We start from the raw sequence: 20509 nt of genomic DNA, 5'->3' as shown, positions 1-20509 counted from the left end.
TTTGATGTTGGTGCATAAATAATTAACCTTTAGATTGTACCTCTTAGAAATCCTGAGTAGTAGTCTTGACACCCTTGATGATGTACTTTTGAATTCCAAAATGTTGTTTTTTATATCTTTATGGACCAGAAGGCCAACTCTACCTACGCTCCTTTCACTGTTTCCATAGCACATTTCCACTTGTTAAACTTATAAGTGATTCATTTCTTCTTCTTGTTTCAGCCAAACCAATGATATTCCAATTTACATTTTCTAATTCCTCTTCCAGCTCTAATATCCTTTCTTCACCAATGAGTGATCTTACATTGTAACAGGACAAGTTCAGTTTCCGTGCATGGCAGCCTGGTCGCACCCAGAGATTCTTAGCACCCTCTGCTTCCACTCTGATCCTCTCGCTGCTGTAAGAGGGGGGAGTAAAAGCTGCTGGGGACTGAGAGCCATTTGTTTCGTCTTGCTGTCATGTGCTGGAGGGTTTGGTCTTCTTTTCACGCTGACCAGGGGTCTTGAAGAGAATCACTCTATACGTTTGTTGCCATCGAGAAATGTGTGCATGAATGGATTTTAGGGAGGCAGGCCAACCAGACTTCTAAATATTCTGAAATAGAAAGATATTGGATCCATCAGCGTTTTAGACTGAGTGTCTGATAACACACAGAATGCCTGTTCCCCTCTAAGCCCCTTAACAATTAACTGTCAAAGTTAATTGATATTAATCTCTCTCTCTCATAGTGCTATATAATTGTAACTATGTCCTATTGTTATTTATATGCAGAAAATGCAATATTTTTATGCCATAACTTAAATAGGCGTTAGGCAGGATTCCAGAAATCTGTTTACCATGGGCAAGTAACTTTCATTCATTGTTAAATAGATTTTTAGTTTCAACACCACAGTTATTAAAAATTAATAAATTTAAAGCCTTCACCTTACCTTTTGACAGTAAAGGCAAGCCACATATCAAAAAACAAAATGATTGTAATCATTTCAGAAAATAGCTTAGTGCTAGATAAAAATTATGCCATTCATTATGGCATAATTTTTATCTAGCATTTTAATTGCACATTCTTGAAGGTTATAGCTCAGTGCACATCATCACATCCTTGAATATCCAAAATTTTAAATCAAAAGAATCAGCTCTGGTTTGTGTTTCTCCCCCCCCCCCCCTTTCTTTCTTAGATAGACGTTAATGTATATGTCAAAATTCATAGATTTGACTGTGTTCAGTTCATTTGTGGAGAAACTTTCTGCTCTCGTTGAAGATCAAGCACCGAGTACTTGGTGCCATATGCGATCCTATAGCATTAATGCATCTACTCTAAAACTGGAATTTCATATTGTTTCTTTTATTTTTCTTTATTCCATCAAAGGCCATTGTATCAGTTATAAATAAATTTTATAAGTTATAAATAACTTATAGTTAGAACTTCAGATTTACATAGGAATGTGTGTGTGTGTGCGTGCTTATTTTTGCTTTACTAAACTTTTAATATAATCATGTGTAACCAGTGTAAATTATATGGTTCCAGTAATGTGTCATTAAATAGTATGTACAGTAAAACTTTGTTACGATGAATACCGTTTTAATGAAATTTTTTATTATAACAAAAATGTTTCTAGATCCTGTTGGACTTCTCTTATGAATAATGTAAATCTTGTGTAAGAAGAATAATTCTGATTCAGTATACATTGAATTATATCCAAATTGTGTCTGAAAGGTTTTAGGACTGATTTTTTTTAAATGATACTACTAGAGCAATTCAGGAACCTGGTTCTCCCAAGGCACTCAGCTCTCACTTATGGCTCCTTGCACCATACCCCAAGCAACTGCATTAATCTGCAAGCTAAACTAAGTGAGGGTAGCCAGATATGGCGAGTGTTAGCAAGGGGCAACAGTCTTGCTAATAGGTTACACTTTTTACGTTGATTGGATAGATCTGTTGGTAGTGACCACCTATTTACAAGCACAGTCATAATGACAGAAATGGTTGTAAAACTGCAGTGCAGAAAGCAACTGGAAACTACTGCACTAACTTTCCCAAGAGAAACTACCATGGAGAGAAAAATTACCAGGGCCCGAGTAACCAGCATCCCTTAAATGGTACAGGGGTGTGAAGGATCTCCGGACTCAAAATGGTGGGCAACATTAGTAATACCGAGAAGAAACATGAGAAAGAGAAAACTTCCATAAGAATTGGAACTTGGAATATAAGAACATTGATGAAAATAGGAAAATTGGAAGAACTTAAAGAACAAGCAAAAAAAAGGACATTGGAATAATGGGAGTCAGTGAAGTTTAGTGACATAAGGAGTAGTGGCTACAGATTTATATACAGTAGAGGACAGAGCAGAAGAAATGGTGTTGACTTCTGCTGACAAAAGAATGGGGGGGGGAAGTAACAAACACCTATCATCTTAGTGATAGAGTGCTGATGGCAACAATGGCAGCAAACCCAGTTGGATTTAAATGTAATACAAGTCTATATGCCAACAAGCAACTTGATGAAATAGAAACTGTGTATGAACAACTTGATGAACTAATAGGGATAGTAAAAGATAAAGAAAACCTAATCATGATGGGTGATTTCAATGCAGTGGTAGGACAAGGAGAGGCATGTGAAGAAGCAGCACCATTTGGACTTAAAATAAAAAGGGAGAAAGACTATTAGAGTTTTGTAAATGACAAGGATTAATCATTGGGAACACACTTTTTTTAAGTACCGAAAAGAAGACGCTACATTTGGAAGGCCCCAGGAGACCTACAACGATATCAGATTGATTATGTTTTAGTGAAGAAAAGATACAAAAACTAACTAAAAGCTTGTTTCAGTTATCTGGGAGCAGATATGGAAAACTATATCTGCTCCCAGAATTGCAAAATGCAAGCTAAGACAAAAGAAAATGCAAAGAATAAAAGGTGGAATGTGAGACTATTACAGGAACACAAAGTGGAAGAAGAGTTTAAGAAAGAAACAGATGCAATACTTGAAACAAAAAAAGACCAGATTGAATGGAAGTTAGTGAAAGAGACTTGAAGATAGAGCAAAGAAATGTTCAATATCGTAAAAGCAGTCTACGAAGAAGAAAAAGATGTGGATGAATTTTTTTAAAGCCAGACAGTGACATTGCCAAAAAGAGGAAATGCAACAGTGTAAAAACTACTGAACCATCAGTCTGCTTAGCCTCACATCCAAAATACTATTGAACATAATAAAACACAGAAATAAACAGAACCGTTTTAAGTGAAGATCAGTTTGAAAGTCATGAAAAAGGCTCAGTTTGATTGGAGAGATCGACGAGCCATCAAAAAATTATATGCAAATCAAACAACAAAAATTGAATTTCAAAATAATGAAGTAATAGCCAAGATAAGAACAGGAGTTAGGCAGGGGTGTGCATTATCACCATTACTATTTAACTTGTACTTGGACGATGCCCTAGAGAAAGTGAAGTATAAAAGCAAAGGAATAAACATGAAGCAGTACAGGTACAATTCATACATTTTGCAGATGATAGTGGCACTAGCAGAAAATGAAGAAGAGTTGAAAAATGCGATAGAAGTAGTGGAAGAAGTTTTCTTAGAATACAGGTTCAAAATTAACACAAAAAAGACAAAAATAATGGTTGCCGGAAAAGAAAGTCAGAAAAACAGACAAGGTAGAAATAGATAACAAGGAAATTGAAAAAGTAAGTTCATTTGTATATCTTGGAAGAAACATAAAAGAGGATGGCAAAAGCCATTTAGAAATAAAAAGAATTGCAATAGCAAAAGAAGCACTTAGGAAAAAGAAATCATTTATTCAAACAAGATAAACAAAGAAAAGAGGAAGAAATTTGTGAAAACCTATATATGGAGTATACTGCTGTATGGATGTGGAACATGGTCAATAACAGCAACAGACTGGAGGAGAATTGAAGCATTTGAGATGTTTTGCTGGAGAACATTGATGAAAGTCAACTGGAGAGACAAAAAGATGGACGAAGAGGTCCTCTGAGGAACAAAGAACAATCAAAAAAAACCATAATAAAAAGAACATCTCCGGAGACATGGAGTGGTTAGTAAACATACTAGGACGGGGAAAAAAAGCAGATGATGACCAAAAATCACACCATTTGATAACGTGCTTTGACTCTCCAGAATGAACTACAGTGAATCAAAACAGAAAGCACAAATTCGGAATGAGTGGAGAAAAAAGATTTCTATGGCGACAGGGCTTGGCCCTTAGAATGATGACAACTAGTGCCATATATTGGCCACTGTTGAAATATTCACTATCAGAGCTAGTTCACAAGTCTGAACTGGCTCTGTGCCAAGTTTAATTGGTGTGCACAGAGGTGTTCTACTGGAAAGTCATGTTAAATTGGTGCTGTAAAGTCACATTGTCATGGATTCAAGGACTAAGCAAAGATTGGCAATAAAATGTTGTTTTACAATTGGAAAAAGTGCAGTTGAAACAGTTGATGGTGAGTGCAGCTTATGGACATAAAGCATTATCACGATCCAACATTTTTTTGCTTGTATGTGCAGTTCCATGAAGGGCAGGAAGACAATGCATGCAGTGGTCATCCACCTCAATCTCATATGGACTTGACCATCAAAAATGTTCGGTAGCTGTTAAAGGAAGATTGTCACTTGTCCCTCTGAATGATAGCAGACCGGCTTCACATTAGAAAGGATACTTTGTGCTCACACTTCGTACCGCATGCACTGACAGCTGGACAGAAGGGTGAACAAGTGTGTTGAGATTGGATTAAGATGGTAGACATTGATCCAAACATTTTTTTTAAAAAAAATGTAACTAGTGATGAATCCTGGTGCTTTGCACATAAACCTGAAACTGAAAGACAATTGGCTGCATGGGTTGGAGAAAATTTGCCGAGGCCGAAGAAACTCCAGTTCCAAAAGTCTTGAACCAAAACATTGTTGGTGATATTTTTTGAATGGCAAAGAGTTGTGCACAAATAATTTGTACTGGAAGGACAGGCAGTCAACTCTGAATTTTACAGAGGGGTGATGGAAAGATTGTTGAAAAGATTTAGTGTGATTAGTTAATTAAGTTAGTTAAGATTCAGTGTCAGTATGATTAGTTAGGTCACAATTACAATAAGACACAGCAACAATCCACTAAGCAATTCAGAATTGTTACCACCACCACCACTCAGGGGTAGGGGTGATATCTGCCAAGAATAAGTAACATTTAGTCTTCTCCACTGGTGAAGCATTGTCTATTTGAGGCAATGCTTTGCTCCAGAGTCAAGTGAGTGATTCTTGTTCATGACAGTGCACCTTCACACAACACGACTAAGCAATGTCAAGCAGTTTCTTGCACGGAAGGATGTTATAGTGCTTTATCAGTGCCAAATCCAATGAACCTGTGTTCATTGGATTTGGCATCCACTGATTATTTTTTGATTTCCAAAGTGAAATTCCACCTGAAGGGGGTGCCATTTTGACAGTGTTTCAGAGATCCAAACCAGCATGATGAGGGAGTTAAACAGGGTTCCACAGAGCCATCCAGGAGCTGTAGAACTGTGCAACAAGTGTATTGAGTTATGAGGTGTACTTGGAAGATTAAATGGTAAATTGTTATCCTTGAGATTTTGATTTTTTATGAATGTAGTCCTAAAACTTTTCAGACATGCCTTGCATGTGAAAATTATGAATGGGCTTTTTATTGTAAATATGAGTTTTTTTTTTTTTTTAATTAAGAAATGATTAAGAATGGAATTGAATTAATAAACACTTATACTTTAAATTTAGCTAATTTAACCAGACAAAACCTATAAATCTCTAAGAGGCATCTGGTTCAGCTAGTGTATAATCACTGCCTCTAGTGACTGGAGAGGTGGGCCTGGGTACTGTGTATGAGAAGCACCTGAAACCACATTACATCAAGGAGATGGGTATATTAGTGCTGTGGTATATTATTAAAAGATCTAAATCTCCTTCCAGAAACTTCCTCTTGCATTTTGCAGATGTACATGGTCTCAGTTTTAATGTCAATGTGTCCATTTCCACTACAATATGCTAGATCCCACTTACTCTTTCCGAAAGGATCTCAATTATCAGTTGCCTCAACTACTACTTATCTCAGTTGCTCTAATTATTCGCCATGTGATTCCTTTCTCTTCGACGATTTGCATATGCTTATACATATGTCCACTCTGATATTCCCTGTCATAGATTTCCTGGTGTGGAACCTCCTCTTTTTGGTCTCTTTATCCCTTTCTATTAAATTCATATATTGTTCCATCATTTTATACTAGAGGATAGGCAGTCATGTGTCTGGATTTACAAGTGAAACAGCTTGAAAATACTTTTTTATTTTCTAATGTTTTTCTGCCTCTGACTTATTAGTTTATGTGAGGGGAGAAGGACTCCTCTTATTTTTCTTTTTGTTCCTTGACACCTTCTACCATCCTCCCTTACTCCCATGAATTAAACTTTCCATGGAAATAAATTGCATCATGGAACTTTGCTGCTTGCCCTTTGTAGATGGTATTCTGAAAAGCTGTTACGCTTCAGGTCATCTTACATCTTCTAACTTTTTTTTTTTTTTTTTTTTTACCATTTCATTTGGATAGCTTCATTGGTTATGGGAGGTCAGAGGATTAATATTTCATGTTCTTGTTCAAATATTTTGTTCATTAAAGCTCTTAATCCATATTGATTTAAGTTTTAAGGTTCCCCAATGTGTAGGAATGGCTGTCATTACATAATCATAGCTTCAGGTATGTTGTTTCTTTTCTTTTTTTAATTAATTAATTTATTATTATTATTTTTTTTTTATAGTCTGAACTTTCGCTTAATTTTCTCTATGATATGTTTGATGGTTTTTACTTGCCATATTGACCAATTTTTTCACTTCATTTTTATAAGTTAATCATACATACTAAGAGATCTAATATGCAAATATACTAATAGGTTGGATTTTGCTTGTTTTCGCACCAAGTTAACTTTATGAGACAACAGGACATTTCTGTTTATCTTTGATGATCTGACAACCCCATGAGCTGTCCCAGCAGTCTGACACAAAGAACACGTCAGACCGAATAATTACTGCTTTTGTTCTTCACCTCCTTGGGTGTGGTAAGACCCAATTGATATGTTATTCTGGGATTACTGCTGTCCATATGCAGTACCTTGCATTTTTCAACATTAAACCACAATTGCCATTTCTGAGCTCATCTGGTTAATTTTTCTAGGTCTTGTTGCAGCATCATACCCCAATTTCTATCATTAACCAACCTTCATATTATCTGCAAACTCTGTAATTCAACTTGATGTCTTTGTCAGAATTGAACCTTGAGGGTCTCCTATAATAACATTAGTCCAAGATGAGCAGTGCTTATTATTAAACATTCTTTACCTTTTACCACTGAACTATCCCTTTTTCTAGCGCAGCAACTTGTCCCTAATGCCACTCTGCTCCAGTTTGTGTAGGACTTCCCTTATATGGAACAGAATCAAAATCTTTGCTGAAATCTAAGTATCTGACATCAAAATTATTTTTTGCATCCAGCTCCTTTGTTACTACATTGTAGTAGCCAATCAGATTGGTCAAACATGATCTTCCACTAATGAATACATGCTGTGTATGACTGCATTCATGTCAAGGCGATCTTGCATTATTTTTTTGGTCACTGAAACTGAATTTTTTCCCTGGAACTAAATCCAAGTTTTCAGGTCTTTAATTATTCACTTTGCTATTTGTGAAAGCAGAAAAAGAGGTTTACTTACCTCTTTTGCTCAATTGGATAGATTTCAACAGCCACACGTGCCTTATTTACTTTTAACTTCTGTTTCTCTTCCACTTACTTCTCAGTTAACACAATCATTTAGCTTCCGGTTATAAGTTAGTATACTTCTCATATGCATACCTAAAAATTTCTTCACAGGTAAATGTAGATGCAAAATATTCAATATCTCAGCAGTCTGAATTGGGTTATCAATAGTTATTCCATTCATATCCAGTGGGCCAGTGTAGTTCACCCCTTTCCTTCTAGTGCTAACATGATCAAAGAATTCTTTGCTACTTTTCCTTGCATTCTTTACCAGAGACCTCACAATCTGCCTTGGCTTGCCTAACCCTGGTAGTGACATGTTCTTATTCACTAGTCTCATCAATTCATCTGACATCTGGTTAGGTCTGAACCTTGAACTGTATCTCCTAGTTGATTACTTCCCTGGATGCTTCTCATTTCAAATTTATAGTTGGTTTCACTGAAAAGACTTTAAAAACTGTCTAAGGCCATTGTAGTTACCTTTGCGAGAGAAAAATCCCTTTTACCCTCGACAGTAGTTATATCTTTAAGTAGATCTGACATCAGTATATTATGGTCACTGCCACTTAGTGGTTCCTTTATCTGGAGATTTTTGAAGAGCTGGAACATTATAATCCCCCGTTATAAGACATTCTGACTTACTTGCTTATTCCATTTCTTTTTAGTCATCACAGCCATTGTGCCTATTACATATTCCTATGAAATTTTTGTTTTCCCAGTGCTGGTCATGCCAAACTGACTCAGCTTTACATTGATTGCTCACTTCAGCTGAGTGTTTCTTAACAAAAGTGCATAACTTCTGTTCCATCTGTCCTTTCTGTATATATTGTATTCACCATATTCAAATTGTGCACGTATGTCTGAATGGCACAATATTTCGTATATACCTACAGCATCTGCATTGATGATTTAACCAATGCTTTCAAACTCATAATTTTTTTTTTTTTGTTTACTATATTCCTAGCATTAACATACAAATATATATATGCCTGTTTTTGCTCTTAATAGCCATAACACAGTTCATATGGCAGAGGGGTCAAAAATTCTGTAAACAGTGTATATAAACTGTATTAATGAATTATAGAATAGGTTATTTTGATAGCTTAATTTCTTATAAAATAACAAGAAAAAATTTGTGTCTGTGTCTTATGCAATTTCTAAAATTTTATTTTTTATGTTGTTAGGTGGAAGAAGGATAAATGTCCAGTAAATTTAGCATCATTCAGTAATCAAATTTTTGACCAATGAGAGAAGAAGTGCTAAAGAAATCCATCTGGTTCAAGATGGTCAGTAGAGTTAAAAGAGAATGAAATTGGTTGTTGTTCATGTTCACTGATTGCCTCACACATAAAAACACAATAACAGGGGCATATGCCAAAGTTAAAAGCTGCAATTCAGGGAAGAAAGACAAGGAAATTTGGGTCATCGTGTTTTGCATTCATCGTTTTGAATCCATGCACAAAGCCTAAGTTGCATATGCTAAAATTAATGAATGGATTTGAACAACTGATCACCCTCTCTCTCTACAGTCTAATTATGGTTCCACATGAGTATTATTTGTTCAGAAATCTCAAATCTCATCTTTATGTGACTTTAATGATTGAAGGGCTGTGCAAGCCTGGTTTGTTGCCCTTCCCGAAGTGTTTTTTTTTTTGAGTTTTTGAAGGATTAAGTTTGTATGTTAAATTTAATAAGTATATTGAACTTCAGTGAATACATTAAAAATAAATTTAAAAAATTGTATCTATGTCTTTTATACTCCATTCTCAGAACTTTTTTAACCACACCTTATATAATACACCGATGAGCCAAAACATTATGACTAGCAAGTCGTTATGCAAATTGAAGCAACTGCAGGTGAACTACGATGCTCAGTATCAGGCGTATAAAAAAACGCCTGATACTGAGCTCTGTTAATCAATGAAAATTCGGAAAAGTGAATGATCCATTGATTTGGTACAATTTCTGAAATTTCAGTTGATATTTAGGACTATTACCAATTACTCTTGTTCTTCAGATGGGAAAAGCAGCGGACTTGAGCGAGTTTGATAAAGGCAAAATTGTAATGGCCAGATGACTGGGTCACAGCATATTTGAAATGGCACGGCTGGTGGGATGCTCACAGTCAGCCATGGTTAGTACCTACCGAAAGTGGTCCTCGGAAAACCCACTAACAATGCTCGAGGTGAGTGAAGGCTCTCCCGGATGGTATGTGGCAACAGAAGGGCGACTGTGGTGCAATTCGCTGGTAATTGGAATGCTGGTGATGGGAGTAATGTGTCACAACACACAGTACATAGAACCCTGCTGAAAATGGGGCTGCGTAGCCACAGGCCACTCAGAGTGTCCATGCTAACCACGGCTCACCGGCGACAGTGCCTACAATGGGCACGTGAGCATCAGAACTGGACCTTGAGTGATTAGAAGCAGGTCATCTGGTCCGATGAATCAACTCTTCTGTTGCACCATGTGGACGGCCGGGTACGTGTGCATATCGGTTACCTTGGGAAGTGATGGCGTCTGGATACACCGTGGGACAAAAACAAGCTGATGGCGGTGGTGTCATGCTTTAGGCGATGTTCTGCTGGGATACCTTGGGTCCAGTCATCCATGTGCCAGGCACTATGACATCTATCACCTACCTAAACATCATTGCTGACCAAGTACACCCTTTCATGCAACAGTCTTCCCCTCTGGGAAGACTGTTGCATGAAAGGGTGTGCCATCTTTCAGCAGGATAATGTGCCATGCCACACCGCCCAGATTGTTCGAGACTGGTTCGCAGAACATGAGGAAGACTTCCAGGTATTGTTCTGGCCTCCAAATCCCCCCACACATCAGTCACATCGAGCATCTTTGGTTTGTGTTGGAACAGCAATTCCGATCTGCAGCATCTCAACCATGGACCTTACAGGAGTTAAATGATCTGCTGGTTACATGTTGCTTCCAGATACCACAAGACATATTTAGAAATCTTGTAGCATCCATGCCTCACCAGGTACGAGCTGTTTGGCTGCACGTGGGGGACCAACATCATATTAGGTAGGTGATCATAATGTTTTGGCTCATTGGTATACATTTAGATATTGGGAATATGCTTCCCAATATCTAAATGTATTTAGATGTCAAATCTTGTTTATTGTACTTTGCATATAGTAAATTCCCACAGAATGGCTTTTCACATATTATATTTGAAACTGTCTTTATGTGTTTATGTTATAACTCATATATATATATTCTTGCATTATTTTTCAGAGGAAGAAATGAAAAGGTTGCGAGCTGCTCTTGCATCAGATGGTGCTTATCACGAAATTGGTTTTAGTTATGAGCAGGATGATAGTCTTGATAGTCCATCATCACAGAATTCAAAAGGTACAATTTTTGATTAATGTTGACTTTATCTCTTAACACTGATGTTTTAGAAATTAAATTGAAATTACAAAAATCACTTTGGAAGTTTTGGGAAGTATACCAAGGTTATTGGTTATTCTTATTTTTACTGTTTATGCACCCACTATTTTCAGTGTCCCTCTTTGGGCGATGTATATTCTAGTGTATATTTGTTATATTGCCTTCAAGTATGATGAATAATAACTCAACAAAACATTGTATGTTACTACAAGCAGTTTGGAAAAACATATACTTTTCTGCTCTGGCTACTCTTTACTGTGATTACAAAAAAAAAAAAAAAAAGTAAAATTGTCTACAAAGAGAAAATAATGTGAGAAATGTAACATGCCACGTGAGTACTGCATACTCACCCAAAATTTCTGATTTTGATGGAATATTCTCCCATATTTATGTGTCTTTATGGCTTTCTGTCACGTTTACTTACTTTCCTTTGGATTTTAGTCACTCGACTAAAATCCAAAGAAACTCCCAACTTTATTTTGCAGGTTTTTCATCTCCAATGTAATGTATATGGTAAGGCCCAAGAATGATACCCTTTCTCAATTAGAAAGTAATAAAGATTAATAAAAGAACTTAAATTAGTAAAGGCTGTCTTCCTTGTCAGTGAGAGACAAGTATGGAGACAATACATTAAACAGTTTGGGTGATGAAGTGACAAGTAGACTGTCACCACGACATTCACAGTGATGTATGATTGTTTTTATGTATAAGGGGGAGAGACCAGTGTTGGTGCAGTTTACCAATTTTGTGCTGATGCAATTCAGTGAAGTGTTACAAATTTAGATATTTAATACGCTCATAAGAGAACCTGTTTGACTTTAATCAGATCACTTGCTCAGGTTGTGGACGTGATCAAGGGATTGCTCTTGCTCCCAGAACGTGATACTCTTTTATACAGGTAAATATTGTAGCATAACAGTGGTTTTTTTTTTAATTGTAGTTATATTTTAATTGTGGACTTAGTTTGGCAGCCAGCTGACTTTTTGTAGTGAATTCCTGAGACCAAAACTCATTTCTTTACTGCAATTGAATGTCTCCAGGCTCAAATATAATTCATAGATAGCAAGTTTTTAGCTGAGTTTTCAGAAGCATTAAGTTAAATATTATTTAAATTTAACTTAAATATAATCATATTTTTAAAACCAATTTGTCATCCATTAGCACTATTCGATGTACAAGATTTTTTTTGAACTAATTGAAACAAATTGATTTCAAAAAAAAAAAAAAAACACAAGATTCCAGTATTTTGCTATATCATTGAAGAAAAATAAAAAAACTTATTCTGCAATATCAGTTATGTGAGTTTCGGTTGTGAGGACCTTTCAAAAACTATTACGAAAGAAAATAATTTATGTTCATGGTCCTTTGTTAGGGAACTGATAAGTGCTAAAATAAGTCTTGAAATACAACAAATTTTCCCAGATCATGTTTACCAGTTAAACTGTTCCTCATGGTATTCCTGAGTGTAAGAGAGTATTCAGCTAGGTAAAAAAAAATTAGTTCAGATCTTCTTTTTCTGGTGAATCTTTGGAAGTGCTTTTGACAGCCATGTCTAAACACAAGTGCCATTGTTAGAAACGAAACTGACTCAACATTTCAGAAAGAGCTAAGTCTGCAATAGTATCTTACTTGAAGCAGTCATAAAAATCAGTTGATATCAGACAGACCAAAAGACAGAAACAGAAAAATTCTAGTATGCTGATGTTTGAAAGCAGACTGCTACTACTGGTAATCAACCATATGGCTGTATTTTAATATAAAATGTATATGTTGTCGATGAAATTTAATATCTATTGCAGTGTGAACTTTAAAAAAAAAAATCTTACTGTTTTTTCTCCTGCTTTTTGTCTGTTTTGGCCCAAATTATTCCTAATTATGCCTGGGATAATTTGAGCCAAAATCTCCCGTTTTCTCTCCTATTTACAGTTACCCGATTTTCGAAAGTCAAAGGTTTTTGGCAGCTGTGTAAACATTTATTTATTTTTTTTTTTTTGGCTAATTTCTCTTTTATAGCAACTCAGTTTATTTAACTGGCTGCTGAAACTACCGGGTTTATTATTTCCATTTGTTCCATCCTCACTAAAGACTGTTATGGATGCCAGAATTACTAACATGTTCCCATTTTTGATTATTTATTATTTTATTTTATTTATATTTATTTATTTATTTTATTTTATTTATTTATTTATTATTTTTTTTTTTTTTTGCAAAGCTGATAACAAATTGTCAACTTATATCCAATTTATTCAGAGATTTTTTTAAGCTCTTGCAAGCTACTTCTTTATTCCTTTTGCTTCAAAGGTGGTACTTGCGCATATTTCTGCTCTGGTAATCCCTGCCAGAGACAGTAATGTGGAATCTCTTTCTGATCTTCTCTGCCTTAAAACCTCTTTACCCCACTCTGTCAAATTCATCTGTTGCCTCTATCCCCCAATTCCACTAATCACCTGGAACTCTTTGATTTCTTGTCTTTAAAATTTGACTTTTTCTAACTTTTGTAACAGTGAGGTAAATTTTAATGTTGATTTTAACATTGACAAGCTGTGACTAGAAAACCGAAGCCAGCTGGCTTCGGTTTTCTAGTCACACAGACCCAGCTGGTCAAGATGCTGAGGCTTTTGCAGTTACTAATGACCTCACATAGATGGTTCATTTACCTATAAGAGTACATTCCTAACCACACATCTAACACTCCTGATCTTTTTCTCACAAACAATCACTCACTCACTCACCTCAACCTATCCATGGTTGAGGTGAATGGTTTTCTAAGCATCTCAGATCAAAACTTGGGCCGACCGGGCTAGCCGGGTAGGTAAAGTGCCTGCCTGGCAACTCAAAGGTCGTGGGTTCGAATCCCGCCTCGGGCTTGGATCAAAGTACTGCAAAAACCTTGGGGAGGTGCATTATGACCACAGAAGCCGATGCGCCAACAACTACCAAAATAAAAAAAAATTAAAAAAAATCAAAACTTGGTGATGGTCTCTTCTCTAATGGAACCTTTCTCTTGTGGCCATTCTCAGCCTTGTATTTGCCATTACAAGAATACAGAATGGGATAATCTGTGAGATTTCTACTCTTCTTTTCCTAAGTTAGATTATTCCTTAAATCTGATATCACTGTTTGCTCATATTGTTTCAGGGAAATTATTCTTGTAGAATGAATTCCTTTATTTTGCATTCTACCTTTAAAATCTCATTCTTCATCTAAACCTTGGTTTTCCAGTAAATGTGCTAAGGCTGTTTATGCTAAGAATGTTGCATATTGTAATTGTCTTGCACCCAAATGCCCAGGTTCAGTTTCTGCCTACACCAAAGCTTTCAACAATTATAACGAAATTAATCAGTCTAAACTAGAGTTTGAACAGCTAAGAGTAGAAAGCTTACTTCTTGTCCAAGTGGTAGTCAAACATTCTGGTCTAGCCAAAGCTGTTGGTTGCAGCTATTGCCCATCTTTACTTACTCTCACCTCTTTTAAAATCTATTGGTCCTTTTGCCACCTCGGCCAAAGATAAAGCTAACCTAGCATCGTACTTTTCTTCTCTTTTATTGATGATCTTGGTAAACAACGTCCTAGCATTCCCAGTGCACTCCATTCAATGCCTCCAGTGATCTTCTGTCAAAAGGATGTCAGAAGAATTTTGAACAGTCTTGACTACCACTGAAGGCAAGCAAGAAAGTGCCTGGACCTGGTGGTATTTCTCTGCTTGTTCTCAAAACCTATGCGCATCCCAGACATTCAAAAAGAAAGACAGTTCCAATGCAGGAACTGCCAAATGTCAGAAAACCCAGACAGAGACCTATTCTAGTCCAATTTTCTTAATTATTCACTCAACTGGCGAAAACACAGTTGGGAAACTCTCACCATTTAGAGTCCAAAAGGAATTAGAAAGTAGAGCAGGATCTCCCAAGGCTGTAAAAAGACTGCGGTCAGGAGACATTCTCATTTGAGACCTCTAACGCTAAACATTCAGAGTGACTTTTGAACATTAAACTCTTTGCTGGACTACCAGTCACTGTGACACCCCATAGATCACTGAACACCTGTAAAGGAGTGATCTCAGATTGGGATTTACTAGATGTGTCCGAGGAGGAGATACTAGAAGAACTTAAAGAACAAGGAGTTATTCAAGTAAAGAGAATCTCCACCAGAAAAGATGTTAATCTGACCCCAACACGTAATCTGATCTTGACGTTTAACACTCCGCGTCGTCCAACATCCATTAAGGCCAGATATCTGGCATGCAATGTCAGACCATTTATTCCAAACCCACTTGGGTAATTTCGATGTCAGAAGTACGGACATTCCCAGGCAGCTTGCCAGGGAACCCCTTGTGCAAAATGCAGAATGCAATCATCTCACCTCCAACTCACCCAAACGGGCCAACATATGCCCAAATAATGAAAAAATACCAGACAACAGCTACGCAAACTGAATTATCAGTACCGCCAAAAGAGTCTTTCTCAAATTACCTCAAGACTCTGTACAGTGCAACTCAAACTCAAGCAGTCAATACACGAATATCTATTCCTCTTGAAAAACCCCACTCCCCGGACCAAGAATGCAAAGAAAAACAAATCAAAACTCCCAGAAATCAAGAGGAAATGGATATTAATGAAAAATCTGCAGATTATGGTGTCCTAGAAATTTTTGTCAAAGAAGACGTTGGACACTAGAAAGCCTTTCTTTCCAAAAAAAGATAAAAACAAGAATGAAAAACAGAGAACTCCAACAGCACGAAAACGTTCTGATCAAACAAGAAACTAATAATGAACACAATAATTCAGTGGAATTGTCGTTTCTGTGCCAATTTTGATGATCTGTATGATCTCACCTCTAAATACCAATATGCCTTCAAGAGACATATTTAAAACCTCAAGATGCACCAAAACTGTCTCAGTATAATATCTTTAGAAAAGATAGGACCCATCAAAATATTGCACATGGTGGTATAGCTGTTTTAGTGAACCCGCATGTTCCTACCAAGCAGGCCTTACTGAATTGTCCACTTGAGGCAGTAGCCATCCGTATAGCTGCTGACATCCATATTACAATTTGCTCCTTGTACATTCCACCTAGTTATAGCTTTCAACAAAATGATCTAGATAATCTCATAGATCAATTCCCCATACCTTTCCTCATTCTGGGAGATTTAAATGGACATCACACACTATGGGGCAACAACACCATTGAACGAAGAGTAAAGGTAATTGAAAAATGTTTATGATAACAACCTTCTCCTCCTAAATGATGGGTCACCTACATTTATTCACCTTCCTTCCAGAACCAATACTGCAATTGACTTGTCTATCTGTCATATGATCCACTACACAGTGATCATTTTCCCATACAAATTGGATTACTAAACAAACCCTCTTATCATCCTACTAAAATTCCGCAGTGGCTCACTGATAAAGCAGATTGGCAGACGTATAAGAAACTAGCTAAATTTGACACGGATATAATCATAGAATCCTCAACTGATGAAGCTGTTGAACATGTCACAAAAACAATACTACATGCAGCAGGAAAAACCATACCAAAATCCTCTTCAAAATTGCTGAAACACCCAAAATTCTGGTGGAGTGATGAATGTTGTGCAGCTAAAAAAAAAAAAAAAAAAAAAGAGCAAAGTAAAGCCTGGAATATCTTTCGCTGCAGTCCAACAACAGCTAATCTTATCCATTTTAAATGTCCAAGAGCAAGATATGTTAGACGCTGTAATAAAAAGTCAGCTTGGATTCGCTTTACTTTGACCATCAATCAAGAAACTCCTACACAAAATGTGGAAAATAATTAATAAAATGAGTGGTAAATATCAAACAACTCCTGTGCCTATCATGGAATGGAAGGGACAGAACGTTTCTGACCCTGCTCAAATTGCCAATATCTTAGGGAAAACTTTTGCCAAAAAATCAGCAACAGAAAGTTACACCCCAACCTTCAGAAGATTTAAAACAAACAAAGAAAAACAAAAATTAAACTTTACATCAAAAGGGAATGAACAATATAACCTACCATTTACTATCCATGAACTGCGTAGAGTTTCAACAACTAGACACAGCGCGGTAGGACCAGATAATATTCACTATTCGATGATACAAGAACTAAGTTCTGAATCATTACAGGCAGAGGATACATTCCCTAAAAATGGCATCATGCTACAGTCCTTGCATTCCTTAAACCAGGTAGAGATCCAAAAAACTCCATTTACTATAGACCCATGGCCTTGACCAGTTGCCTCTGCAAAATTCTTGAAAAGATGGTAAACCGCCATCTGATATGGTACCTAGAAAATTTTAATCTCATACATGCTGCAAAATTTGGTATCCGACAAAATAGATCAACACTAAATATTCTTGTACGGCTTGAGAACTCCATCTGAAATGCATTCCTTAGATCGGAACATCATGTCATGGTACGCTTTGATATCAGTAAGGCTTACGATTCCATGTGTATGTATGGAATACTCTGCGAACTATATCAACATGGACTTCGGAGTCATCTCCCAATTTTCATACAAAACTCCTTGTACAAACGCACTTTTCAGGTTAGATTCAAAACTTCGTTATCCGAAGTATTCTTGCAAGGCGTCCCCCAAGGCTCTGTACCCAGTGCTACACTTTTTATAATTGCAATTAACACCATTGCCGAACAACTTCCAAACACTATTGATACAGCACTGTTTGTAGATGACCTTAGTATTTCATGTCATGCGAAAAATATGAATACTGTTGAGAGACAATTACAAGTGGCAATAAATAAGATCAGTTCATGGACACAAATTAATGGCTTTCAACTTTGCCCCCAAAAAATGTTGTGCATCCATTTTTGCCACCAATGTAAACTTCACCCACATCCGGAACTACAACTGAATGGTGAACCAATAGCTGTTCACCCCAGCATATGGTTCTTAGGAATCACATTGGACTATAAACGTACCTTTTTAGAGCATATTAAAAAACTAAGAACTTCCTGTCAGCCAAAGTTAAATATCATCTGAGTTCTCTCAGCAACTAAGTGGGGAGCTGATCGAGTTACCTTGTTACGATTATACAGAGCCTTAATAAGATCAAAGCTTGACTATGGAGCACCAGTGTATAGCTCTGCAAGATCTAGTGTCCTTCACTGGCTTGAACCTATCCATCATAGTGCAATACGCATTGCCATAGGAGCATATTGCACGTCTCCAATACATAGTCTATATGCTGAAGCACATGAACCCCCCCCCCTCTCTATCAGAAGACAACTTATATTACGCTATGCATATAAAATTAGATTGGGAGATACTTTTCACCAACCAGCACAGCATATTATACCGAAACCACCCTTCTTCTAACCGACCATTAGGTATGTGAATAAAATACCTTTCAGAAGAATTTAATCTGTCTTTAAATAATGTTGCAGATACCCTTCCAATTTCCTGTGTTCCTTGGGACATTACTTTGCCTTCGTGCAATCTATCCCTCCATCAATGGAATAAATCTACATTACATAAAGAAAATTTCTTACAACTTTATCATGCACTAGTGGATCAGTTCCCCAACTTCGTTGTTGTGCCTACAGATGGATCAAAGAATGAGGCCCATGTTGGAATTGCCGCAGTTTTCCCGAACATTACTTTGGCCTGTGAATTGCCATATGAGTTTAGTATATTTTCTGCCGAACTAATGGCAATTCAGATTGCACTGAAGCATATTGAAACTAATCGAGTCCTCTGATATTGTAAATAGTATAATTTTTACAGATTCTTTAAGTGCACTTCAAGCCCTGAAAAACACCATGAATATCACCCAGTCTTAAAGGAAATAACATCCTCTTTGCATACTTTATCCGAACTTGGGAAAAGCACACACCTCTGCTGGATCCCTGGACATATGGGAATACCAGGAAATGAATTAGCTGACAATGCTGCAAAATCGGCCATCTTACCACCCGATGACAACTGGAAAGTCCCATATCAAGACTATATATCAATAATCCAGGCAAAATGCATGTACCACTGGCAGTTATCATGGAAAAATCAATGTAACAATAAGCTCTGAAGTATTAAGCCAAATCTTGAATGATGGCTTTCAAGCTTCAGCTCAGTTCGACAACAGGAAGTAATATTGGCATGCCTACGAATAGGTTACACAAATATCACTCACAGTTATCTATTAAGAGGGGCGATCTCCCCTGAGTGCCATCACTGCAACACAGTGCTTTCAATAAAACATATCCTTATTGATTGCCCAAAATATGCAAGTGAACACTAAAATCTTTTCACTCCAGTCACAACAGAAGACCCTCTTTCACTTACTTCACTTTTAGGCAATAAAACAAATGTCTCAAGCATTTTTACCTTTCTCAAAATGATTAATGTATACCACCTCCTTTAATTGGATAAAAAACTAACTTGCTAGTACTATTTTTTTACAATTATCTCTATCTCACAGGAAATAGCATAAATTCTTACCATATGTATGGCGCACTATGGCTATAGTTGCCGATGCGCCTAAGAAATCTCTAAATCAGCCAACCGACCAAATCAAAACCTATACTACTGAGTTTACTCCCGTTTTTTTTTTTTTTTGCCTTTTTACACTTTCTTATTCCACTGTTGTTTTTTCTTCTGCTTGGAAATTTGTTCATATACAACAAGTTCCTAAAAAGGGTGAAAAATCCCTCTTATCCAATTATCATCCCATTGCACTTCTGCTCTTTCTAAAGTAATGGAGAAATCTGTTAACTGGCTTATTCATTAACTGCCAGCTCCTGAACTGGTTTATCTGTTAACTGCCAACTGGCTTATGGACAAATTCAGTGGAAAAGTTTGATGAAACTCAAGCAGTTGCTCTTGACATTTCAAAGCTTTTGATTGTATTTGGCATAGAAGGTACCATCTTATGCCTTTAACACATTTCATGTACTCAATTAATGATAATTTCAGTTTACAGCAATTTTCATGGAACTGTTTACAATTATTAATCTAGGGGCCACCATATCTGTATTTCTGATTGTTTTTAAATTTCTGTATTGATATAATTACCTTAATCTGGTGATTAGATCTAACTCACACTGTGTGTATTGCAATTCTCACTAAAGTATGCTTTACACAACTTTTTGAGCAGGGGGTCTAATGGTATGGAGCTGTTTCAGTTGGCTTGGGCTTGGTCTGTTGGTGCCTGAAACCCTGAATTCTGTGATCATTTTAGGTTGGATCATTTTAGTGGCAGTACTATGGATATGACCCTGCTAGCATCTGTGTGGCAGTGTCCCACATCTATAGCACATTTCATTCTGGTCAGTAATGTCAGAGTTGCACCATCTGGCTGAA

The 20509-nt window shown here is 36.7% G+C and overlaps 1 protein-coding gene across 4 annotated transcripts in view; it reads left to right on the top strand.

Moving 5' to 3' along the window:
* Positions 1-20509, top strand: part of su(w[a]) (suppressor of white-apricot) — a 158599-nt gene that overhangs the window by 33936 nt on the left and 104154 nt on the right. For all 4 annotated transcript variants that reach the window (XM_090369770.1, XM_090369768.1, XM_090369771.1 and 1 more), the window contains one exon: positions 11038-11154. In XM_090369770.1, coding sequence (XP_090225896.1) covers positions 11038-11154 — 117 coding nt within the window. The remainder of the gene's footprint in view (positions 1-11037; positions 11155-20509) is intronic.

The sequence above is a fragment of the Mastigoproctus giganteus genome, chromosome 3 (assembly GCF_048544385.1).
Source record: "Mastigoproctus giganteus isolate SK-2022 chromosome 3, ASM4854438v1, whole genome shotgun sequence".
NCBI lineage: Eukaryota > Metazoa > Arthropoda > Arachnida > Uropygi > Thelyphonidae > Mastigoproctus > Mastigoproctus giganteus.
The sequence above is the reverse complement of the archived record's forward strand: the minus strand, read 5'-3'. Positions and strand labels throughout refer to the sequence as shown.